The sequence below is a fragment of the Thalassophryne amazonica genome, chromosome 12 (genome assembly GCF_902500255.1).
Source record: "Thalassophryne amazonica chromosome 12, fThaAma1.1, whole genome shotgun sequence".
Taxonomy (NCBI): Eukaryota; Metazoa; Chordata; class Actinopteri; order Batrachoidiformes; family Batrachoididae; genus Thalassophryne; species Thalassophryne amazonica.
This window is the reverse complement of record NC_047114.1, coordinates 15,597,152-15,623,429: the sequence shown is the minus strand read 5'-3', so window position 1 is coordinate 15,623,429 and position 26,278 is coordinate 15,597,152. Positions and strand designations below refer to the sequence as shown.

The 26,278-nt window shown below is 43.1% G+C and overlaps 1 protein-coding gene across 3 annotated transcripts in view; it reads right to left on the bottom strand.

Moving 5' to 3' along the window:
* LOC117521692 (E3 ubiquitin-protein ligase RNF31) overlaps window positions 1-26,278 on the bottom strand; it is a 198,606-nt gene that overhangs the window by 31,181 nt on the left and 141,147 nt on the right. For all 3 annotated transcript variants that reach the window (XM_034183024.1, XM_034183027.1, XM_034183025.1), the window contains 4 exons: window positions 23,608-23,720; window positions 20,166-20,276; window positions 13,133-13,181; window positions 3,116-3,212 (listed from right to left, as the gene is read on the bottom strand). In XM_034183024.1, coding sequence (XP_034038915.1) covers window positions 3,116-3,212; window positions 13,133-13,181; window positions 20,166-20,276; window positions 23,608-23,720 — 370 coding nt within the window. The remainder of the gene's footprint in view (window positions 1-3,115; window positions 3,213-13,132; window positions 13,182-20,165; window positions 20,277-23,607; window positions 23,721-26,278) is intronic.

Below are 26,278 nucleotides of genomic sequence, written 5' to 3'. Positions count from 1 at the left end.
GCCCCACGACGCTTAGTCACACAGATGCCACCTGGACTGTAGCAGCCTGGAGGACAGCCGCTTCGCCCGGCAGCCACAGTGATGCCACAAACGCCTCACCAAGCTCCAGTCCTGACACCAAGGAAGAAGCACTCGCCTCAGCTCCAGGCCTCGGCTCCTGCATACCCCTCTGCCACTGGCGCTGTAGCGCAATTTTTGCCCGACCCCTAAGGAAGGGATGAAGTCAGTGAGTTCATCCCCTGAGCCAACGGGAAAATCTATGTCATCATTGCGCACATCGGCACTTGCCGGGGCTTCCCCTGGCTCCCCGCCTCCTTTCCGAACTGAACTGTTCATGTATTTAGAAGCACCTGCTGAAAACGTCACGCCTTCTCAGCATTCGGAAATGGAGCTCTCACCACGGGAACCCTCAGCCATGAATCACGCTGCACACGTGCCACAAGGCGCAGAGCAACTGACCACGCCAGCGCCAACTGTTGGCTCATCGTTGCCGCAGATGCTCTTGTCTCCTCAGCTCGCAGGAGCTCTGCCACCCTCTTCCTTGTCTTAAGTGATGGACGGCGCACATACCGCTGGGAACCTGCAGCACGCACTCACCTCCGGAGATGCAGGCACCGCTCATGCTGTCTGAACTACCAGGAATTCTGGAATATGCCACGGTTCTGTGTGAGGAATCTCCTGCAACACGCTCTTCTTCGACGTCATCTGCTTCTTTGAGAGAATCTGCGCCACGCCCATCTCCAGGAGATCTCATCAAATCTGCATCACCAGCACTTCCACTCTCCCCAAGGTGACAGTTCCGCTCCAGAAAGAGAATGAAGATGACTCTGCTGGTAGGACTGGTAGTTTGCCTCTCTGCTTAGTTATTGTTCTTGAAGTAATTTTCCATCTATTGTGCCTGCCAGAAAAGCAGTTTTTTCGCTCCAGTCAGTACTCCGCACTTTCCCGTCTGCCGGGCTTCCCATTTGTTCCCCGCCTTGTGCTTGGTCACCCTCCTGTTAGTAGTTTCCTTGGGTGCTGGCCCATGTTACTGGTTTTTGGTGCCCTCCGGCCATTCCCCAATTCCCCCACCCGTTGTCGGCTTGGGTCTGTGGTTTTCTGGGGCCCGCCGGTGTCAGTCCCTTGGGGACGGAGTACTGTCATGATCCAGCTGTTTGGGGCCATCTTGGAGCCATCAACCAGTCCCAGTAGAAGACTGCCCCTCCCTGAGCCTGGTTCTGGCTGGAGGTTTCTTCCTATTAAAAGGGAGTTTTTCCTTCCCACTGTCGCGAAGTGTTTGCTCACAGGGGGTCGTTTTGACCGTTGGGGTTTTTACGTAATTATTGTATGGCCTTGCCTTACAATATAAAGCGCCTTGGGGCAACTGTTTGTTGTGATTTGGCGCTATATAAATAAAATTGATTGATCTGTCATTAGTATGGACTCGTATCTACGTTTGTATTCTGTGCCTTCTGTGCTTTATCCATGTTTTGTCATGTTCATGTTATCATTAGTTTTGTTTCTGTAATCCTTTATTTGTTCATCTCTTGGTCACTTAGTCACTTTAGTCTTAGTTTGATTCTGTTTATTTCATTTCTTGTATTATGCTTTGATCACCAGTTCAGTTTTCTTTTGAACATCTTGTATTCTTCGCTTAGTTCTGTTTATCACATTTTTGTATTTTGTTTTAGTCACAGGTATTATTATTTATCTTCAAGTGTTTCTTCTGATTATGTTCTGTCACTTACTGCTCATCAGTTAGTTCTTTTTATTTATTGCACTATTCTGTAGTCACCAGTTTTGTTTATCTGCTGTTCTCATTTCTGTTGTTTTCTGTTGTACTTTTATATCGGGTTTTTACTTTCTGTTAATTAGTCAGTTCCTGTTTAGTTTTGCTTCAGTATTGATTTTCTGATCAGTTCTCATATTGTTTTTCTTTTGTACTTACATGATTCTTGCTCTGTCCTGGTCTCCTAGTATCATATTCTGTTTTTGCTCTGTTCTCACGTCCTCCTCATTTGTTTGTGTTCACTCCACGTCCCGCACCTGCCTCGTGTCTTTGTCTCCCACACTTTGATTCTGTCTGCTTTGCATTTTCATTCACTCCCGCTCTTGCACCTGCTCACACATCTTTGTATCTGACATCACTCCACTTTGTGCACTCCCTTCCCCATTATCTTGTCCATGCATAATCTTTGTTCACTAGTCACACCCCCTTCCAGAACTTTCACTGACACCTGCACTTTGTTCCACTAATTACACCACCAGTTATTTAAGCCTCAGAGTCTCACAGCTCACTGCCCGATTTTTGAATGTATTTCACTTTCCAGCCCTCAGTCTTGATCAGCCTGCCGGTATCTGACCTTATTTTGCCCTTGACCTTGTACTTGTCTTTGCCTCTGAAAACCTCCACGCCGTGTTTTTTGACCTCAGCCTGTTTTTTTGGACCAAGCCTCTGCCTCACGTCTATCTGTACCTTTGCTGTCGCTGCTAGACCACCGGTGTACCGAATCCCTGCCTGTCTCTACAATTAATCCTAATTCTAACCGCACCTGCTGTGAGAGTTTGCACTTGTGTCCACCCGATTTGTGCCACGCCCTGACAAAAATTGACAAACACAAGCCAGAAATCAGAGGGACAGGAAACAGAAGACAGTAAACAGAGACAAAAAACAGAAAGACATAGGATAGAAAACAGAGACAGAAGACATATAACAGTCCGACAGAAGACAATAAACAGAGACAGAAAACACAAGTACAGAAAACAAAGATAGAAGACAAACCAACAGTAGACAAAAAACAGACAGAAGACTAATAACAGAGACAGAAACAGGCCGACAGAAGACAGTAAACAGATAGAAAACAGAGAGACATATGATAGAAAACAGACACAGAAAACCAACCGACAGAAGACAGAAAACAGAAAACAGAAAGACAGAAGAGGGAAAACAGAGACAAAAACACAGACAGAATATAGAAAAAAGACAGAAGAGGGAAAACAGAGACAGAAACCAAACAGACAGAAAACAGATGGACAAAAGAAAGAAAACAGACAGAAGACAGAAAACAGAGACAGAAAAGAGACAGACAGAAAATACAAAACAGACAGAAATCAGCCGTGAATCAGGAAGACATACTCGCAGAGGCCGGCATGTCCAGGTTGAGTTTGAGCACCGCAGGCTACATCCGGCTGCTGCCCTCCTTCATCCTTCTGCTCTATCACTCCACACAGATCTTTAAAAAACACAGAAGAAAATAGAAAGACACGATGGGAAGACAGAGAAGTAAATCAAAGGAAAGAAAAAGTGCAAACCTGATGACAGTCCAAACGCAGCTGTGAGTTAATCCCTTGTTTAATGCTACCTTCATTCTTTATGTTTGTGTGTGTGTGTATATATATATATATATATATATATATATATTTTGTTAATCTGAATCTTGATGTTTTGTGAAAAAAAGACTTTTGGAAATACATTGTTCTCACTGTAATCATATGCAAAGTTTTAAGATTATGTGTACCGTATGACAACAACAATAAAAAGATAATTAAAGGAGACCTGCATTGAAAAAAATGCAGTCAGATTTTTTGAACAAAAAATGACTTACATTTACACATGAGATCCTTCTGAATGTAGTAAAGTAAATCTGCAAGCCCAGATCTGTCATTCAACAGAGAAATCTTCATTTGAAAAAGACAAATTTACAGCTAAAATTTAGCCCTCCGCAAATTGTCCCTCTCATCATGGACGCTGCCAAGACGTCACGGACAGGACCCTCTCCCAGCATGCATTGCGCCAATTGTAATTTGTGGATTTACGTCAGTTTGCATCTGCACCTTTTTCTTGTCTTATACGGAAGGATTTACTTTTTTTAAAACTTCATATTGTCTTGCGGCACGTTTGGTGAGTACACATTTCTTTTGTTTGTGCTTAAATTATTTTGGGGGACTTTTTCATACGCCTGTTTGATTGAGTGGTGTCGCAATGGAAATCTACTGTCTTTCACCTCCGGTACCATCGCGGGATATGGAGGCGAGACCCGCAAAGAATCCCAGTCATTAAAAATATATAAACCTCTCTCAGCGTCCATGGAGCTCTGGGGCTCCGATTGCCGAGACGTGCGGTGCTGTGGATTTTGCCGCAAGAAGTCTGTCCTTGCAGCAACAGGTGTACCGGCCGCTTCGCATTAAAACTGCGAGCATAATCTCAGGACTTGTGCCAAGTGTGCTGCAGCTCCATTCAGTAGACAGAGAGGTGAAGCTGGTGTTGTGCGCTGAATCTGGCACAAGCTGCAAAGCAGACACGGGCGGTGTGAGTGGCCCGCGTCGGCGGTTAACAAGCTCGTTAACGAGCCCGCAGACTTAATAAGCGCAGCGGAGGCAGAGAGCAGGAGAGGAAGAACGGCGCCTGCTGTCGATGTCGTTGCTGATCTGAGCACACAGATCTGTATCTCACATTCATTGCAGCTTACTTTTGGATGTTGAAACCAGGACGTGTATAAGTAACATTACTAACAGATAAAATCAATTTCAATGCGGGATCGGACTGAAGGCGGGAGCGCGCCGTCTTGTCCCTGACGTCATGGAAATGATACGGCTGTACAAACTGTTTTCACAGAGGGCTAAATTTTAAATCAATTTTAAATCAAAATTTTAAATTAAATCAAATTTGTCATTTTTAAACGAAGATTTCTCTGCTGAATTACAAATGTGGGCTTACAGATTTACTTTACTGCATTCACAAGGGTCTTATAAATACATATCAGCTATTTCTTTCTGGAATCTGACCACATTTATTTCAATGCAGGTCTACTTTAAGAAAAAAAAGAAAAAAAACAAGAAAAGGCGGGGCCATTTGCGCTGCCAGCACAAACATAGAGAGCTGGCTGTGGAAATGGCCCCACACTTTCTAAGTGCTCCACGAGTGTGTTACCAAGCAACACAAATGGTGTGTGAGTGTGCCACCCCCCCCACAACACAATTGACATGCGAGTGTGCAGTGAGCCCCGCCTCCCCACAACACAAATGGTGTGCAAGTGTGTCGTCCCCCTACACCAGACCAATTTTCGGCATTTTACGACACTTTGTGGCGCTTTGCGGCACGTTGAGTCCTTTACGGCACATCAGTACTGTTTCCAAACAGACCCACATCACGTGAGGGTATTGCAGGCACTGAACAGTTGGTGGCGGTAATGTACTGTCTTGGTTTGCAAACCGCCAATAAACTCGAAGAAGAAGAAGACGACGACAACATGTCGCATTCAAAGGAGAAGAGATGTAAAGTTGATAATGAAAACAGAAGCTTTAATAATGACTGGACTGATAAATATGTGCACATAGAAAATGCCGAAGGCAATCCTATGTGCTTGCTGTGTTATGACTGTTGCTCGGTGAATAAGGAATATAACGTGCGGAGGCACTTCATTACGACTCACTCCCGTTTTGACAATGAATATTCACCGGGTTCTGATGCTTGTCAAATAAAAATAAAAGGACTTAATATGAACTACAAGCAAAGCACTGCAATCTTCTCCCGGAGCTGCACTCCGCAACAGAAGACAACAGCAGCATCCCTGCGTGTTGCGTGGGTTCTTGCTAAAAAGAAAATGCCATTCACTGACTCGAAATAGTGAAAGAATGCATATTAGCTGCCGTCAACGAGGTGGTAGTGGACGACAAGCTAAAACAGCAGGTACTGTCTTCAATCAATTCAATCCCTCTGTCAGATACAACAGTTGCAAGACGAGTGGATGTGTTAGCTACAGACCTTTTCGAGACTCTTCTAACTCAGTTGAAGAAAGCTGAATTCATGTCGCTGGCTGTGGATGTGTCAACCGATAGCTCTGATACAGCACAACTTTGTATGTGCGGTTTTTCAACGGTGACTGTTTCAAGGAGGATCTGTTGGGCCTAATTCCACTGGAAGGACAAACAACAGGGGAAATAATTTTCCAAAAGATTATTGCTTTTTTAAAGACAATGGACTGGACCTGGAGCGTGTTAACCTGCTGGTTACAGATGGAGCTCCCTTGATGGCAGGAAGGGTCAAAGGACTGTCTGCACGACTGTTTGCTGTCTTCACTGTCTCGTTCACCAGAGTGTCCTTTGCTCTCAGCTTAGTGGTGAGTTGAAAAGTACCATGGACTCTGTGATTGCTGCAGTGAACTTTATCAGAGCAACATCCAGTCTTCAGCACAGGTTGCTTCACAGACTACTTGCTGATATGTCATCTGAGCTCTCTGACCTACTTTTACACAACGTCAGGTGGTTAAGCCAGGGCAATGCACTTCAGAGAGTCTGTGGACTGAGGGAGGAAATGATCACCTTTCTACGTGAATGCAAGCACAAGAAAGCTGAAACATTTCTGACAAAAATGCTGGATGAGAAATTTGTCTCAGAAATGTGCTTTTTAAGTGATATCATGCATCATTTGAATGGTCTTAATCTGAGTCTTCAGGGGAGGGATAAAACAGCGGCTGATGTGGTTGAAAAGCTAACTGCTTTTATTACAAAAATAGACATTTTCGCGTGTGATCTTAATGACAGGCTGCTGCACTTTCCCACACTCATTCATTAAGTCATCACAATGTGCCAGTGTCACAAAAGTAATGTCAGATTTTCTAGATAAGTTGAGGCACAACTTTGCACAGAGATTTAATGATTTTGGCATCCCAAAAGAGCTGCTGGATGTAGTGAGGGACCCATTTACCAATACAACACACATTTCTCCCAAAGCAGGAGACTTCCTCAGGCTACATGACATTGATGAAGGGCCCATGCAGCTGGAGATTGTTGACATACAGGCATGAAGTGAACTGAAAGATGCTTTTAAGCAACAGGGCTGGGCAGAGTTTTGGACCAGGTGCATTGTTGCAGAGAAATTCCCCAAAATGAAAAGGTTGGCTTTGTGTGTGTTAACGACGTTTGGTTCAACATACACCTGTGAAACCAGTTTCTCTCACATGAATGCCATAAAAACAGACAATCGTGCCTCTTTGACAAATGAGCGTCTGCATCATTGTTTGCGGATCGCCCTCACTCCACACAAGCCTAATTTTTCAGCCCTAGCTCAGTCAAAAAATGTAATTTCTCTCACTAATATCAAGTAACATCTAGAGTTGTAATCTCTTAATCTCTTCAGTACACACACTCTAACACACAAAGCTTTTATTTTTTTGCACCATGTACAAAAATGGCCATTTTGTTTTTAGTTTTTAACTGAGAAAGCCCATTCTCATAAATGTCAGCAGTGACAGTTATTTAAACCAGAAGTTAGTTATGTTTCATTTTTGTTGCACATAAAGACAGCAGCTGCTATTGGTTTTTGTTGTTGTTCCTTATAAGGAGCTGTTTGTTTACTTTTTTGCACTAAAAACAGCGTTTGGGGTTACTGTGATGCTGTTGACCCAGAAGTTGATTATCTTCTCTTTTTTGCACATTAAGCCTGAAGTAGTTATTGTTTTTGTTGTGTGGGCCGCCAGAAGAGGAGGTACTGCTGGCCCACCACCAGAGGGCGCCCTTCCTGAAGTGCGGGCTTCAGGCACGAGAGGGCGCTGCTGCCACGGACACAGCCGGGGGTGACAGCTGTCACTCATTATTTCATGCCAGCTGTCATCCATCTTCACTACATCATTCCACTCCATAAAAACCGGACGTCATCTCCACCTCGTTGCCGAGATATCATCTACCAGTGAAGGTAATATTCTCTGCCATAATCTAAACTGTGTCTTAGTCTGAACTCTTTTTGCAGCCGCTTATCTGTGAGACTGGCGTTTGGTGTATTCAGCGACGGCTTCGCTTCACACCCAAACCAGATAAGTGGTTAGACAGGAGCTGCACGAGTGTGTGTTAGAGGTGGAGGTGGAATCTCCACCATTGTTGTTACTGGGTGTGCACGCACCCACGTCTCACTGTTTTTGCTCCTCGCCAGCAGTACCAGATCCGACATTCAGAGACGGTGGCCACCTGGGGACTCGGGACTTGGCGGCTCCAGTATTCTCCGGGTTTGGTGGCGGAGGAAATCGTGTGGTTCCGGTTCTTCTCAGGACAGACGTCTTCTATCCTCGAGCCTGCCCACACGTCACCTTTGTGGATTGACTGTTTTCATAAATTCTGTATTCCTCTGTGTTTTGGTTGTGCCCTTTCACAACAGTAAAGTGTTCATATTCGACTCTTTCATTGTCCGTTCATTTACGCCCCCTGTTGTGGGTCCGTGTCACTACACTTTCCCAAGAGTTTTGTTGTTAAGCCAGAAGATGGTTTTGTTTACTTTTAATTTGTACTAAAAACAGTTATTCCTGTTGTGACTGTGATGTTATTATACCAGAGGCTGCTAAAGTTGGTTGAAACCTGAACTTAAAGTGTGATTTTTGATGTTCTGTTAAATAAAAGGGAAAAAGAAATGTAGTAGCATTTCTCTCAGTTGTACATCCGAGAGTAATAGTACAGGTCACGAGACTGTCTGGCCCACAGGTCATAGTATTCTGGCAAATTTGGTCCCTGGAAAAAACTAGTTGAATAGCCCTGCCCTACACCGTGATCCAACATTGTCAGGTGCAGCTGAGGTGGCTGGAGTGCGATCGCATCTGGACAGCTATCATGTCCACACTGGAACAGCTGACAGCTGTGTACTCACAGCTGGAGAACACATATCATGCCATGAACAACATCAACTGTCCTCACTCCACACAATGCACATGTGGGCGGGGTCTCATGCTCTCATGACATGCTGATAATGAATTTTTTTATTAATTTTAATCGGTTCTCATTTTAAATCCCACAGATCGATTCATACATCCAAAGATCAATTTAAATATATATATATATATATATATATATATATATATATATATATATATATATATATATATACACACACACACACACACACACACACACGCACTTCACGCCAGCGTTGGAACAGCGTCTCTGAAAAAATGATGCTACAGTTGGTCCGTTGCTCTGTTTCCAAGGGTGTGAAAATGTTCATTTCTCTACATTGATTGTGGACTCACTGGTTCTGTTTTAGAAACAGGTCCACAATTTATTCATCAACTTCTATCAAAGCTATTTAAAGATGTCAATCATGAAGATTGGGACTCTTGTCTATTGCAGGCAAGAAAAAAGAAAAGTCTGCTGTTTAATTCATACAGTGGTGGTTTTGTTTTTTTTTTGTTCCTCATAATGTGCCTTTTCCGTGGGAGAGAGCGCAAAGGTTCTGTGGTGTGGACTGACTTTTCAGCAATGCAGCAAGTGACGGTGGAAAAGACTGACTCGACAGCCAGTCGATCTGCGCGGCTGTGGGATACATTCTTCTGCAGCGTGCCACACAGCCAGCACAGTAGGGGAGACCGGGACCATTTTCCCTGGGAAAATGTTTAAATTTATAGCTCTCTGAAACACTTTTACCTGCATTTTGAGGGCCACATTTTGTGAACTAAAGCCATAGTTTGTTTGTTTTTTTTTTTATCTTTGTTATTGCCTTACTTTAAACCCAAAAGAAATGAGGCATCAGGCCAAAACATGGAAGCCAGTAGAAATGTACCTGTGTCAATGAACCAGGTACAGCTGGTGCCCTCTTTTGGCTGCCCTTCAGCATGTTTGTAAAATAAAAATACTACTCTATGATTCTGGGAGGGGGATTGGTCCGTGCCACTGGTCTTATAGCCATCATTATTAACTACCAATACTTCATTAATTTGCTGTCAAATGTCATTATAATACTAGTATTAATATGTTGCATAACAAGACAATTAGGTAATAACACTAACCCAAATCGATATTGGATCTAATCAAATTGAATCGAAATAATCAATTCTGAATCTTAAGAATCGGAAATTAATCATTTCATGAATCTCAGCTTGGGCCTCCGACGAGGGCGGTCGCATCTCCTTCACTCTCCCTTATCTCTGTTCTCTGCTTTAACCTTCAAGTCCCTATTTCACCAGACTGTGAATTCCTAAAATTATATTGGATTCTGGATCTATTGGACTACTATTGGATTAACCATGGACTTGATCAGCTGGTCTCTGAACGCTATTGATACCATTTTTTCTAAAGATCAGGACCGGGGGATCCTATCTGCCCAGATGGAACGTGTCCTGTGGGCTATGTTCTCGACTCCTGGAGTTCCTGGCATGTGGCATGCTTGGCGCCTTTCTCCATTGAGGATTTCGAGGATTTATACATTTTTGGTCTTATGGTGGCAGGGCTGGTACTTTTTGGCTTATGTGCTGCCCTGATCTACTAGAAAATTGGCAAGACAGCGGCATCAAGAACCACGGCGCCTCGCTTGTCCGTCATAATTAACGAGATTGGCGAGGCAGTGAATTCTCAGACTGCGATGACTCTTGAACTCAGACGCAAATTGGATGACATCTTGGAGCAGATGCGTGCCTTGCAGTTGAAGTTGAAGATTTCACAGGCCGTTGAATATTCTTAATTCATCATTGGGAATATTCTTAATTCATAATTGGGATTTGGTTGTTCAAGTGGAACTGTTAATTGTGTTTTTCACTGCTCTAACCACAACACTACAGGCTTATCAAGCCTGAAGGTCAAATTGCCTGACTGTTTCCCCTCCAGAGGAATTTCTTCGGCCTGAGGATCATTTGGCTGTTTCTTATCTCAACTCACAAAGACAATAAACTGCTTTTTACAGGACTGAAGCATGCTCCATTCCCTCCCCTCTGTATGTTAATAATAACATACAGACAGGATCACATGAGGACAAATAAATACATACTACAATACATATTTACATAGCAAATACATAAAATACATCATGACAGAACAAATGGACAGTGGGTGAGACTTGATTTCTGTGAACTGTGAGTTGGTCTGGACAGGTGGGCATCAGTTGCAGTAGCAGTTGCTCAGCACTGTCTCCTCACAACTCACACCTGGAGAGCACATATCGTGCCATGACCAGCAGCACCTCCCAACACTCCACCGTGATGCACACATCGGCATGCTGTCCTAACATGGTAATAAATAAAAAGACATATCACCTTTGCAATGCAGTCAGCAGCAAGTCTCTCAGTGCGCACATCATCAGCCAGGCTGCCCCATGTGAAGATATCCGTCTGATCATATGAACACACAGCTGCTGTTCAAAATATCATGTCCAGCATGTGAGTTATGGTCCACATGATGCGGTGTCCTTCGGCGCGCCGCCTACTGGACAGCTGGACATGCGGAGCCACTGATGTGTCCATGACATGCGCATTCAATCATGTCAGAATCATGACCCGTAACATGATTACGTTTAAACAGTTTATTCATTGTTCTTCAAATGTTCTCTGCTATCTCATTATTTTAACCTTAAACATTTTTGTTGATTTTGGTGCATTTGTTCAGCATCTAACCGCTCCGCTGCTGTGTGTGCACAATGTGGTATCGCACCTCCCACATGCTCGCACTGTGTTCACACGCACACAGGAGCGTGCACGAAACAGTTGCCGCAGGAACTGTTCTGACCATGTTTTCCTCCCAACAACAGGTGGAATTTTTCACAGTTCCCTAATTCTGTTTTTGTTTTTTTGTTTTTGCCCTTTTTCAGCTGGTTTCTGCTTCTTTCACCCAACTTTGTGTTATGTGTGAAGGGGCCCTAAGCACTGTTTATGTATTGAAGCACTTTATGCTGCAGTGCTGCTTTTTTCTCTCTTTGTGCTTTAACTGGCATTATTTTTAAAGACAGTGATAAAAATTTATTCATTTTCCATACCCAGTCATTCCAGTTAAGGGTCACAGGGTGGGAGTGGGGTCATCTAATATTCGGGCCAGCATAGCAGTTTCATTATTTAAAAAAGTATAAATTTGTAAAAAAAAAAAAAAGTGATCACATCTTTACATATTTCTATTCATTCCTAAATATTATATATGTAATCCAGCCTTTGGGGAAGTTTATTTGCTGGTTGGATTTTGGAGTGCCGCTCCTTGATGGTTGCTATGGTAACTGTGGGCGCACCTGATTTCTTTTGGATCTTTGCAATCAGCTCACCTGGAGTGTGAAGTGGTGGATACAAAAAGGGGTTTTGTAGTGTGAGGGGAGAACTTCACTTCATTCCACTTCACTTCACGGAGAGGAAAGGATTTGGTGGCGGAAGGCATGAAGAGCAGCTGGTGAGGAGAGCGACTGGATAACGGGAGTCGTGTTGACGTTGATGTTACTGGTTCCAGCTGAACGCTCGCGCCGGAGAAACGCCATAAACGTGGATTATCCGCAGCGGCAGGGGAGAACCCTGCCGTGTCTGTGAGTACGCTCTCATGTGTTTGTGAGGTGGTGCTTTTAAGCAGAAAGTTGGAGTTTCCCGCGGGGACGGAGTTGTGTGCTCGCTGGCCTGGGTGTGTGTGTGTGTGTGTGTAGGTGCACGGAAGGCGAGGTGACGGAGAGAGACGCCAGGAGGAGAGACGAGCGACGAGGGGCGTTACGTGCCACAGCCGGGGAGGAGCCTTCCCTCGGCTGAGAGACTGCGTCGTGCCACGTCGGAGGACAGAAGGACATGCCCCTAAGCTGACAGTGGGAAAACGTCCGCGGATTGGTGGATGTTTGGTTGGGTCCGGATTGGTTGGCTCTGCTCGTTGACTGCTCGGCTCTGCTGGAAGTTGTTTTTTAATATTTTTTTCTCTTAAGAATTGTATTTTAAGATTTCTCTTTTTTTACGTTGTAAAATTGGTAATAAATTATTAATATAAGGTTTGCCTTGTTTGGTCACTCCAGCTCTATTTGACAATAACCAGTAAATTGGACATTTTGTGCTTTAACTTATCATTCAAAACTTACAATAATACATAAACCTTGCTTACATATAACACTTTCATTTTTTAATATTGCGCACACCATTTTATGTATTGATCACTTGAAAGATTTTCCACTGATCTGATGATACACGTTTCTAATGATCCAGGTAGGGAGATATCCAGACGTTTTTCTAGAGCAAGTGAACTTCTTGTTGGTCTTCAAGACGTTTCACCTTTCATGCAAGTAACTTTTTCGAAACTGAAGAAGTATAAAATAAAGAAGTCCAACAAGAGGTCCAGGTGCTGTACAATAAACTTTGAGCTAAAATGCCAAATGAAAGCTTGTTGTGATGGTGGAAAATGAATAAAAATGTCAAATAAAAGCTCCTAACAGGTGCACAGAGTGCTGCCCTACCTGTCTGTGTTCCAGGAGGAGGTTCAGTGTTAAAGGCCAATCCATTGTTCTGCAAAGTGACAAAAAGAGTGTTCACTTAAAATACATTTTAATCTGTTTTATACAATTTACCCACTGACAGAAATTCTTTATCATCCATTTAGGCTTAACTGACAACACTTTTAAAACATGAGCTGCACTGCATCACACCGTAAAACACATTCACATTAACAACACAATTAATTTAAACATGAACGTTATAGTAACTTATGTAATGTTGATGATATGCCGCAAATACGATTTTGGAAAAGGACAAAAACACACAATGACTCACAATGCAATCAGCAAAATCAAACTGTTATCACAGAGACACAGAATTTCTGAGGAATAATTTACAGATTATTGGCAGCTATGTCTGTGTAACAATTGAAATGTGCTTTCAGTCAGACGTGAAAGTTGATTCCCTATGATTCAACATTCTGCTGGACATTTTCACTGGAACAGGCCCACTGACAGCATAAGGACTGCTGGATGACCCCTGCCTGTGGCATAAGCGCCTGCATGGACTACTTATAAAATACATATTGTTTTGTTATTATGTCATACAACCCCAATTCCAATGAAGTTGGGACGTTGTGTAAAATGTAAATAAAAACAGAATACGATTTGCAAATCCTCTTCAACCTATATTCAATTGAATACACCACAAAGACAAGATATTTAATGTTCAAACTGATAAACTTTATTGTTTTTGTGTAAATATTTGCTCATTTTGAAATGAATGCCTGCAACACGTTTCAAAAAAGCTGGAACAGTGGTATGTTTACTACTGTGTTACATCACCTTTCCTTCTAACAACACTCCAGGGTGCCCTTCTGATAAGCTTCAGGAATTGGAGAATGGACTTCGGCCTTTGGCCTCTGGCAACCCAGCCTCATGAGCCGCTCAGTTTCACTGGGTGGAACTCTCTCACAATTTACTGCATTCATCATCTATGGGACACTCTCCGTTTCATGTTACGCATGGCTTTCAACCATCTGTCTTCACTCCCACAGACTTGAACTCCTCAGTCCCATCTGCCTTGGCTGAAATCCTGCAATGTCGTAGGACCTGGGAACGGCCCGCCATGTCTTGCTGAAAAACACCTCAGCCTATAAATCGGTGGCGGACCGTGACCGTTCCCCTGCCCCATCGTATGCGGCTGGACAAAGAGTGTGGCTTTAGACGTGGGACCTGCCTATCCATGGGTCTGTCTGCAAGCTTGCGCCCAAGTTTGTTGGACCCTTCCCCATCTCCAAGGTAATCAACCAGGTGACAGTTCACCTTTGGCTGCCTAGAACCATTTGGGTGCATCCGTCTTTCCACATCAGGCGAGTTAAGCCTGCCAGGACCAGTGAACTTTGGCCTCTGACTTGGCCCCCACCGGCCGCCTGGTTCGTGAATGGTTGCCTCGTCTTCTCGCCACCGTGGCCATGGGTGCAGTACCTGGTGGACTGGGAGGGGTATGGTCTGGAAGAGCGTTGCTGAGTGCCTTCCCGGTTCATCTTGGATCCTGCACTAATTCAGGACTCCCACGCCTCCCATCCTGGGGCTTCTGGACCACCGGGGGTCGGCCTTGGGGGGGTGGGGGGTGCTGTCATGACTGGAGTTGTGGAAAGTGTTTTTTTTTATCATTATGTATCTCTGTTATTTTTTGCTTGGGTTTCCTGTTGAGGGACTTTTCTTGTCTGGTGTATGTTGCTTGGTGTTGGGCGTTTCCTTCCTGTCCTCCTTCTTGCTTGCCACGCCCCAGTCCAGATCCTTCCTCACACACCTGTCTTGCATTTCCTTGTTTTCACTCCCTCTACTTAAGTCACACCCTGTTCCTTATCAGTTTGCGAGATTGTTGTGCGTTGTGCCTCTTTCAAGCATGTTTCAGAGCGTTTTTTCCTTCTTTTGCCTACCCATGCTTTCGACCTGCTTTTTTTGGACCCTATCTCTGTCTCATACTTTAGTTACTGTTGTTTATCTCGGCCTGCCTTTTTGTGTATCAAACCCAGCCTGAACTAACATTAAACTCTGTTACCCTGACATCTGAATCCTGCACTTGCATCCAGCCACTTTGTGCCAGTAAGTCATACAGGAGCAAAGTGCTAGAGGATTACAAACACACATGAATATAATTCAAAGCAATTTCTCGTGAGCTCCTTGTAGTATGCATTTCTTTATTTTCATTCAATAACCAACACAGAAAATGTCATGATTAAACATTAATTCATAGTGACCTGCTGCTAAAATAAATTATTCACCTGTCTCCCACCCAATCATCATTACAGCTCTTCTAATTCTCAATGGGTTATTGAAGCCCCAGTCACAGATTTAAGACTGGACTGATGTAAAGCCTGAAACTGCAGTGAGACATAGTTGGCAAGGACAGCTCATATGCCCATCTGTGGCCCACTTGTTTTAACCATGCACCACCCACCTGCAATTAATTAGAATATTTTTTATTACTTGTCCCGCTCAACTCCCAGATTATTAGAAGTGTCTGCAAACATATCCACAATCTGCACATCTCTGATACAGACACAAAGAATGAACACAGTCTATTTGCAGCAAGGTAACTTAAATGAAAAGAATCTAAATAATCTTTATTCACATGAGACACTTTTTATGGCATAGGTGCTGAGTTTGAGCTTTCTCACATACCAAGCAAGTCAAGTCTGGGAGAATGTGCTGGTGATGTGCTTTACTGCATCCACGACACCTCAGAACTGCCTTGGGAACAGAACTGCCTTAGGTCCGGTGTGGCCACCACCCAGACAGATAACTGATCCATTTCCACATCTCTAATAGTTTTGTGTGCATGCGCCGAGGTGTTCCATTTGTGCCAATCTTTTTCTTATATTTCCAACTTTTAGCCACTTTTCCAAACTACTTTTGTTGTATTCCATTTAGTTGGAACTCGTTAAACTTTCCATTCAACTTGTTCACGTGGAAAGTTTTGGTCATCTTTTTTTTACAGTAGAAATGCTCTTTTCACTTTGCCACTCAAGCATTGCTCAGCAACACAGCATTGTGTACTCCAGGAATCAGCTGATAACTGTGAAGCTGGCTGGCAAATCTATGCTGATGGAGGATATACCTGCTGAACTTTGGAGGAAAACACACTAGGGGTGTAGAGGAAAAGGATCGCTACGTCAGAGGAAAAGAGCCAAGCAACAGCAACTTTTGGAGAGCAGCGACATCAGCAGTGTCTCATGGGCAATGTGAGATCACTGGGGAATAAAATGGACGAGGTGATAGCTTTAACAAGGACTCAGAGGGAGTACTGGAAGAGCAGCCTGATGATCTTCTTCAAGTCATGGCTTCATAAAGATGTTCCTGACACCAGTGTTTCCATCGAAGGATTCCAGACCATTTGGGCTGACCGGGATTGCAGTAAGAGTGGTAAGTGCAAAGAAGGGGAGCTTGCTGTCTTTGTTAACAACAGATGGTGCAATACTTCTTACAATCAAAGACCATACCTGCTGCCCGGATTTGGAACTTCTAGCTGTTGGCCTTTGTCCATTCTATTTACCATGTGAAATCTCACACACAATCATAGTGGCAGTGTATATTCCCCCGTCCGCTAACCCGACGGCCACATGTGACGTCATACACAATGTTATAGCCAAACTTCAGACTGATCACCTGAGTGCCCTCGTTATAATCTGTGGTGAGTTTAACCATGTCCCCATATACAAAACGCTCCCTAAATTCACCCAGTATGTGACCTGTTAACCAGACAGAAAAAGAACCTGGACTATTGTATGGCCTTGCCTTACAATATAAAGCGCCTTGGGGCAACTGTTTGTTGTGATTTGGCGCTATATAAAAAAATTGATTGATTGATTGCTATATGTAAATGAGAAGAATGAATGCAGTGCCACACCCCTCCCTCCTCTGGATAGATCAGATCACAACCTGGTGCTTCTCACCCCTTGCTATGTGCCTCTGGTGAAAAGAACACCTGTGATCATAAAGTCTGTGAGGAGATGGACTGAGGACAGCTATGAGACACTGCAGGGCTGTTTCGAGACAGCAGACTGGAATGTGTTCTGTGAGCCACACGGACAGGAAAGACATTGATGGGCTCACAAAGTGCATTACAGATTACACCAGGGGTGCTCAACCTTTTTTGAACCAAGATAAAGACTGAATCTCAATTCTACCCCTTGCCCCTTCCCCTCTGTTTTGCGTGGGCACGAGAGACAGAGGGGTGTCTCAATTCTCTTTTTGGAGCGAGGCGGAGGGCTACAAGCCCCTCTAAACAGAGTGAATCTGGATGCACACTCCATTTAGAGGGGTAGGAGGAGCTTACTGCCGTCTCCACAGAAACAAACATGGCGCCGAAAGAGCAGCACAAATGAAAGCAGCTTTCATTACAAATGACACTGTTTAGAAAGTTCTAACTTGCCAAAAAACGTACAGGCAACTGCCTATGACAGCAACGTGTATTCTGCTGGATGCATGTTGCGTATATTGTCGTTCTGAAGAATATCGTAACTTCACTCGTGTGCTGAGGCGTTATAATGCATATACGGTGGTCCCTCGTTTATCGCGGGAGTTACGTTCTAAAAATAACCCGCAATAGGTGAAATCCATGAAGTAGTCAGCGTTATTTTTTACAATATTATAGATGTTTTAAGGCTGTAAAACCCCTCACTACACACTTTATACACTTTTCTCAAACAGGCATTAACATTTTGTCACTTTTCTCGCCTGTGTAAACACTTTTTTCTTCTGGGCGAGAAGATTATAAACGGACACACGCAGAACACAATGCGCATGCTCTCCCTTCGCTCACTGCCTCTGCGGGTATGGATGCGGGACCCGCAAAGAATCCAAGTCATGGCCACGGAGCTCTGTGGCTGCGGTTACCAAGACTATGCAGCGGCGCGTGCGGATTTTTCCGCAAGAAGTCTATCCTTGCGGCTGCTGGAGCGCTCCGCATCAAAACAGCGAGCGTAGTCTCTGGACCTGTTACCAGAGTTGCCCGCAGCTCCGCACAGCAGACGGGGGGCGGTGTGAGTGGCCCGCTGTGGCACTTACCAAGCCCACAGACGCAGTAAGCGCATCGGAGGCGGTGAGAGCAATCGCGGTGATGCCGACCGGTGCCGCGACCGGTGCCGCGACCGGCCCGCCTGATAAGGACGCAGAACACAATGTGCTGTTTAAAAAAAACAACAAGCACATTAATTTGTATGTTCATAAATCTTTGGATAATAGCGATTCCTGCTGTTGGATTTCAAGGTCTGTAACGTGTGTGTATTTTGTAAACAAACAGGAAGTCCTGAGCACACTCGTCTCCTAATAAGCTTTCAGGCAGAAAAAAATTTCCCAGTGGATCCTCTGATTGCATATTTAACTTTCTCTGATTTTATAAAAAACAAACATGGTTTCCTTTAACCATTGAGCGATAGAGGGACTAGTAGTTGATTTCCAATGTAACAAAATAATCCGTCTTGTTATCAATGAGGCTAAAATATCAATCTGTATGGAGGATAATGGAACTGAACTATCAGGGATCTTATGGTACTTGTTTACTGCAGAGTAACTGAGTTAATGTCTCAGACTGGTGCAGGGTTGTTAGGAAACCGTGTTTAAAAAAGTCCCTCACATTTCTTTAGATACTATTGTACTACTAATGTGTTGACGGTTACAAAGTCGGCCGCTTGTGTTTTTGTTATTACTGTGAGTGCACAGTGGATTTTGACACACTGTATGGATGTCCTATTCATGTAATTATTTTCTTTCTGAAATAAATCTTTCAAAAAAGTATTTGCTGCGATCAAAGCAATCACCCAAGGTGAGCGGTGCCATGCCTGTTCCTGATCCAGGTGTTAATCCGTATTCGGCCTCTGTATTTAGTTCATTTTCATCTGCCCCAGCTTTGCTTTATTAATTGTTATTTTCTTTTGGTCAGTTCCTGTTCTTGTTTTGCTTTATTTGTTTTTTGGTTACTTGTCATACTTCCACCATTGTCAGTTCCATTCTAGTTTTCTCCAGCCGGTTGTGTTCATGTTATGGTTCATTTATTTATCATCTGTTTATTTTTGACTATTCTCATTTCTGTTATTATCCATTGTACTTTATTATCAGGTTTTGCTTTCTGTTCATCATTTAGTTGTTGCTTGCTTGTTTTGTTATCATTTTTAGTATTCTTCAGTCGTTAGTTCCTGTCTCGTTTTGTCCTTGGGTTTATTTTTCTCACTATGCTCTAATTAATTTTTCTGTTCTGTTTTTGCCATTTGTTTCCACTCCGCACCTCCCATCATGTCTTCGTTCCTCATCTCATGCCCAGTTATTTATGTTCACTCTACGTCCTGCACCTGCCATTATGTTTTTTCCCTCACTTTGATTCTGTCCGTTCTGTTTTCTTCCACTCTCACTCTTGGTACCTGCTCACGCATCTCTGTAGCTTACATCACTTCTCTTTGTGCACACCCTTCCTTCCCATCCTGCACAGTGTCTAATCTTTGTTCAGTAGCCACGCCCCCTTTCTAGATTCTTCCCCTCACGTGCACCTTGTTAACACCTGCTTATTTAATCCCCACTCAGTCACCTCACCAGCACCAGTTTGTTGTCTTAGTGCACTTACCAGCTTTCGTTACAGTCCTGATTGATTTTGCCATGTTTTTGATCCTGCTTTGTTTTTGACCGCGACTTTTGCTTCATCTCTGATGTCTGTGTTTGCTTGTGCCTCTGAACCCTGCCTCTGCTCCACTGATTGATAACCTGTGCACCGAACCTAAGCCTGTAATAAAGACAACGACTCCTTTTACACCAAAGCCTGATCTAGGAGTCTGCATTGTGGGTCCTGCCGCCATGGTAGCTCAAGAACCGCCCGGCCTGACAAGCGGAGCACTCAGAGCCTCGACTGCTAATCATGTGTTCAGAGAACTGGACTTGTAAAAAAAAGTAAACTTATCCTTTCATTTTGATGTACATTCTGTGAATGCCAGCAGTGTACTATTGTGAATTCATGCAGAGTTACAGCTTTGTCTTGTAAGCCTTCTATAAGACTGTGTACCTGCAACAAGGCCTGCAGTCTGGAAGGTTCCCAGTCTCTCAGGTAGAACAGGCAGTCTCTGGGATGATGGGCGTGTAGACCTGAAACACTGCACTCATCCACTGCACACGTCTGCACACAGGTAAAGGAGAACGCTCAGTACCACAACCTTTTTTAGGTTCGGCTGAAACTGAAAGATGACTTCCTAAACAGTTCAGAGAAAAGAAAAAGGTGACACTGATTGTGACTGCTGTATTTTCCAGAGTATAAGTCGTGTTTTTAATTTTTTTAACTAGTTTGGGAGGACTTGGGACTTATGCTGCATTCAGAACACTCGGAAGCTTAGAAAGATCTGACATAAAAAAAAAAACACTACTTCTGGCAAAAGTGCATTCATGAGATTACCTCAGAGACAAATATGATCAGCAATTTAGAGTAGAGTATCACAGGGCTAAATGAAATAGTCAAACATTTTGCTGATGTGTGGCAGTGGTAACATAAATAATTATACAAAGAATGTGAATAGATTTTTTCCAACATTATCTTCATTTATTTTTAACAACAACAACAAACAGCAAAACCACACATAAAAACTGAGATCATTGTGTAAAGGATCTTACTGCGTGGACTCAGGAACACTTCAGAAAACCACTGTCAGTTAATACAGTTCGTCGCTACATCTACAAGTGCAAGTACAGCCACACCATTAAAGATGTGGTACAAGTATACACATAGCAGCTTTAACACTCACTCATAGAATAACCTCCCACCCCACCACCCACCAGGGACACATCCATATACCCTGACAAAATATGACTGAGGTTTATACTTATGATATTCCAGTCTATACATATTCCTAATGTTTAAGTATTATAAATGGAAGGAGAGAAAAAACAAAACCAAACAAACAAACAAAAAAATAAACAAAAAAAATGTGACAATGGGGCAGCACAGTCTCATTTGAGGGTGGGCGCTAAAGGGGTCAAATATGGTGCATATGATGTCATTTCTCTACTTCCGGGGGACCAACCACAGCATTTTCAGGGGGTTTTTATTACATGCAAACAAAGTAAAAATGCAAAGAAAAAGTGACGATTCTGTGGGAAAGTAGACGTGTTTCAGTTTGTTTATGATCCAGAGCACAAACGTGTCGAGGCAGTTTTGCAGGTGAGAGAGTGATGGAGCGACTCTGGTTAGCTGTGTAGGCTAACACTTACAGACACGACGTCTCCCATCTGCCTTGCCTTTTCTTCTCCACTGGGAACTGAAAAAAAAAAGATGCTTTTCGCGACTGCTTCGGTGATTGCAGCCAAAAACAAAACACTACACCACATTTATCCGTGTGAAATTATGCTGTGTATATACTGGGCAACGGAGCGCAGGTCCCCCTAAGGGGTTCAAACGAGACCGCTGTGCCCTATTTCTGGTACCGCAGAGGCCCAGTTATGTATCACCAGATTTTTCCATCAAAATTGTTTGATCTGGCCTCTCTAGATAACTTAAAAAGGGACCCCAGATGTCATCAAAGAGAGAATAAGTCATTTTTTCTAAGGGCAGAGTTATCGATAATTCCGATATCCATTTCCCTGCACTCGGCCCAATCATGTTTTTCCATGACAATGCAATCACTCTTTTAGCTAGTAAAAAGCCTATATCTAAAAAAGAAAATGTTGTCCCCTTGCAATCTAGAATGTGAATATATTACATATAGTAGTAATGTCTTCATTTTAAAGATGCATTTTCAACATTAGTAACAGTGATATCTTGGGTTGCCCCATTTGCTCATAAGTTTCCAAGCGTAAATTACGGCCCAACTGAGCATTAAAGACATTTTTCTTTGAGCTAGAGGTCAGAATCACCAACCTTCTGAGTGTTTTGAATGTGTGGCTTAACCCTCTGGGGTCCGAGGGCATTTTGTGGACAGTTCACTCGTTTTATAAGTGTAATAAAGGTTTACAATCAAAAATATAAAGAAAAAAGTAAAGCGGAAAAGAATTTTCCACACACATTTATTCAAATACACAGCAAACTATAATAAACAACTGTTTTGACACTTTATAAAGGTAATTTGAGGTCTTGTGTGAAAGACTGTACAGCAAAAATGTTCAAACAATAAACACCAATGCACATTTTGAACAATATATACAAAATGGTCTATGCATGTTTTTTTTTGTCTTCATCTCAAAGCAATTTCTGTCTGCTATTACACAAAGGTTACATCACAAACTTCTACTTCTACTGTGTTTTGGACTGTTCTGTGCTGCTCCTAAAGCAGCTATCATTCACACTTTGGCCCACTTTGGCTCCTTACAGTCTGAGGAGTGGCCCTCCCCCTCGCTCCAATGATATGGTAAACAGTGCTTTATGCTGAGAAAGCAACAGAGTTATCCAGTAACATTCACATGCAAACTAGTGGAGCAATCCTGATAGTTACACACTCTTTGTTTGAGCACATGAGAATGTCATCAGAGGCTCTCCGTCTGCTCCTGCTTTCACTGATCACTGTGCGTAATGGTGCAGGGCACACTGGATGTACTCATTGGAGCACCCAGGGTGCTGTTCAAACAGGCCAACTAGTAACATCACTCCTGAAAACGATCTTTTTTCACGTGAGGTAAATCTGCCCTACAATTGGATTTTGGAAAACCATGTGATGGTGAACCAATTTCGATTGGACACTCACATTGTGCATATCATCACACAGCTTCTAAGAGGAGTACAAAGATGGCAGATGGCTGGCTCGAAAGTCCGCGGCGTTAACTTTTCAGCAAAAAAGTAAGTTTCTATTTCATATCATTAAAAAGTTATTTCTAATTTTAGTAAAGCTTGTCTTAGCCATCGTATACGACGGCGTCCGGCCCAGAGGTTTAATTATGGAAGAAGAAATACTATCATCTGTGGCCACGGGATGGCGTCATCTACACACATGGCAAGCTGCTTCAGTATACTGCATGGGGTAGTCTCTCTCTCTCTCTCTCCCTCTTCCTCTCACACACACACACACACACACACACACACACACACACACACACACACACTCCTTAGGAGAAGACGAAAAGTAGCAGCGGCAGAAAGAAGAGCATTGTGTTAAAGAACAAGTAAAATTTAAGAAATAATGCATTCTAACGAAAGATTATGCCTCTAGAATAAAAGAAGCCTAAAGAAGTAACATAGTCCCAGAAAATGCAGTTTCTCATGTAACAGATCAGATCCTGCATGCAGTTAGTGGTGGGTTCACCTGAAGAAAACAACAGCAGACAGAGCACAGATCAGCACAGTTTGAGTTTTCAATTTTCTGTCAACGCAGACAACAGGAGCAACAGGACGTATCAGGCTCCACTTCAGCATGTTACAGTAAAACCGCAGTGAAGATGACGGGATGACAGATCATCCACACCTGATTAGACGCTGTTGGACAGAATCATCTGAAAACATTTCTGGAACCACAAACGTCCCAACTTACAGTGTGAAAAGGATTGTTGCAGCCACTGCAGAATTGGTAGCGACACTGAGAGCAGCAGAAGTGCATGCAGCCTCCTTTAGACAGTGCATACTGAAAACGACAGTTTGGACAGGCTGGGGCAAGGTTAAGAACAAACAAAGGGAGGGGGGACAATATGGAAAAGGGGAAAGGAGTCTCAGCATTCATTATGTCAATGGAAAATATTTGTAAAACCCATAAATTAAAGATAGTGTGTAAGATTTAGCATAAATGGACTATCGCAGTCATAACAAACTGTTCATCAGAGTATAATTACCTACAACAAGGAATTAGTGTCTTTTCATTCAATGTAATTTATTTTCCAAAGCATCAAACCGCAACACAACTCGTAAGTCGAACGTTCCTCACCCCACGAACAAGCACGCTGGCACAGAAGGGAGTGAGGCAAGAAAAAAAAAAAAAAAAAAATCAACTGACTGAATTTTCTTTACAGCTAAGTTATAAGCTGTTCACATCGACCTTTTGCGATTACTTCCTAGGATTTAAGGTAAAGCAAGGTGGAGACAGCTAAGAAAACAGAATCAGCAGAAAAACCTTTAAAATACAAAAGATTAAATACAAGCTGTTTCTTTTTCGTGGTCAAACAGGATGAGCTGAAATTTAAAAATGGTTTGATTTTCTCTTCATATTTAGAACAGGCTAATAAAAAATAAAATCACTGGCAAACAGAACAGAAAACAAATATAACGCAATCCTAAAATACTCTCGGCCATATGAGCATAACAACAGGAAACAATGTGACCTTTTGACCTCTTAAAATAGGTCAAGGTTAGTCATCTTGAACTTGTCCAAGGTCTGTGTCCCAAGAATGTTCACTGGGGGGGGTGTGTCACTTCCTGGCAGGAAGAGGACTGGACTTATGCTAACCACAGACGATGGACATACAGAGTGACGGACGGATGCATGGCCTTTCGCAATATCTGGATGGCCATATATTGGGCTCGGGCAAAATAACTCACTTTCTCTTATTCTAATTCATGTAAGTAGGATGAGGTCAAAAAATCTGAAACTATTGGACTGTGAGTGCCAACCTGGGGGGGTAACCATCCTGCAGGAGGGGGTCTGGGGGCCTCCCTTGGGAACAGTTTTTGAAAATGAAATACCAAGAGGTGCATTTTGAGCACAATTTTTCGGGATGACTAGAACAGAAAGTCCATATTTGTATTTTACATATTTACATAAAGTGAAAGTTGCAGTAGCAGGAAAAAATTGTAATCATTTCCATTACAACAACTTTCCATTCATGACATAGAAGTCGAGCCACAGTGAGGACACAATTACGCCAAATTTGAAACTGCATAGTAATGCACTGAAACTAAATGAACAATATCAATTAAAACTAGTGCATTGCCTGTGGCGATTAGAGTTGGGTTTGTTTATAAAATACGTAGGTAGCTGACATTATTTAAAAGTAGTACAACCCCAATTCCAATGAAGATGGGACGTTGTGTAAAATGTAAATAAAAACAGAATACAATGATTTGCAAATCCGCTTCAACCTATATTCAATTGAATACACCACGAAGAACAAGATATTTAATGTTCAAACTGAAAAACGTTATTGTTTTTGTGCAAATATTTGCTCATTTTGAAATGGATGCCTGCAAACATTTCACAAAAGATGGAACAGTGGGCCAACAAAAGACTGGGAAAGTGATTATTGCATTTCTTGATATAGCATTTGATATAGTATTTCTTGTATATTCGTCTGTGAATTGTTCTGTGATTTATGTTTGTAGCATGGCCCAAGCAGAGGGTCACCCTTTGAGTCTGGTCTGCTTGAGGTTTCTTCCTCAGAGGAAGTTTTTACTTACCACTGTTGCTCTGGGGGTTGGTAAGGTTAGACCTTACCTGTGGAAGCGCTTGAGGCAACTCTGTTGTGATTTGGCGCTATATAAATGAAAATAAATTGAAATTGAATTGAAATTGATGATTGCTCAAAGAAACACATAATTGGAAACAGGGACTATCATGATTGGGTATAAAAGGAGTATCCCTACAAGGCCCAGCGTTCACAGCAAAGATGGGCGATGACAAGATATTAATATCCAAAATGACAGACTTTTTGTTTTTGTTCTGGACGGGGCACCAAAGACTGGGAAAGTTGATGAATGCTCAAAGAACACCTGTTTGGACCATTCCACAGGTAAACAGGTTAATTGGAAACAGCTGAGGGTGTAAAAGGAGCATCCCCAAAAGGCTCAGCCGTTCACAAGCACTCTGCAGGTGTGGCATTTACCATTACTATATGTGTTGTGGGCCGCTGAAGAGGAGGTTACTGCTGGCCCACCACCACAGATGGCGCCCTGCTTGAAGTGCGGGCTTCAAGCAAGACGAGGGCGGTGCGGCTTTGCTGGAGTGACAGCTGTCATCAATCAACACAACCTGTCACCCATCACCACCACTACAAAGACTGGACTGCATCTCCACCTCCTCGCAGGTGCGAGAATCAACTACCATTCAAGTAATTTCTCTTGCTGACTAACACTGTGTGTAATAACTGGAACTTCTATTTGCAGCCGTTTTCCTGGAGTTTTTCCTTATCTGGCGGATTGGCGTTGGTGTGACAGCGACGGCTTCGCCTCACACCCCAACTCAGATAAGTGGTGACCAGGAGCTGCACGAGTGTGTG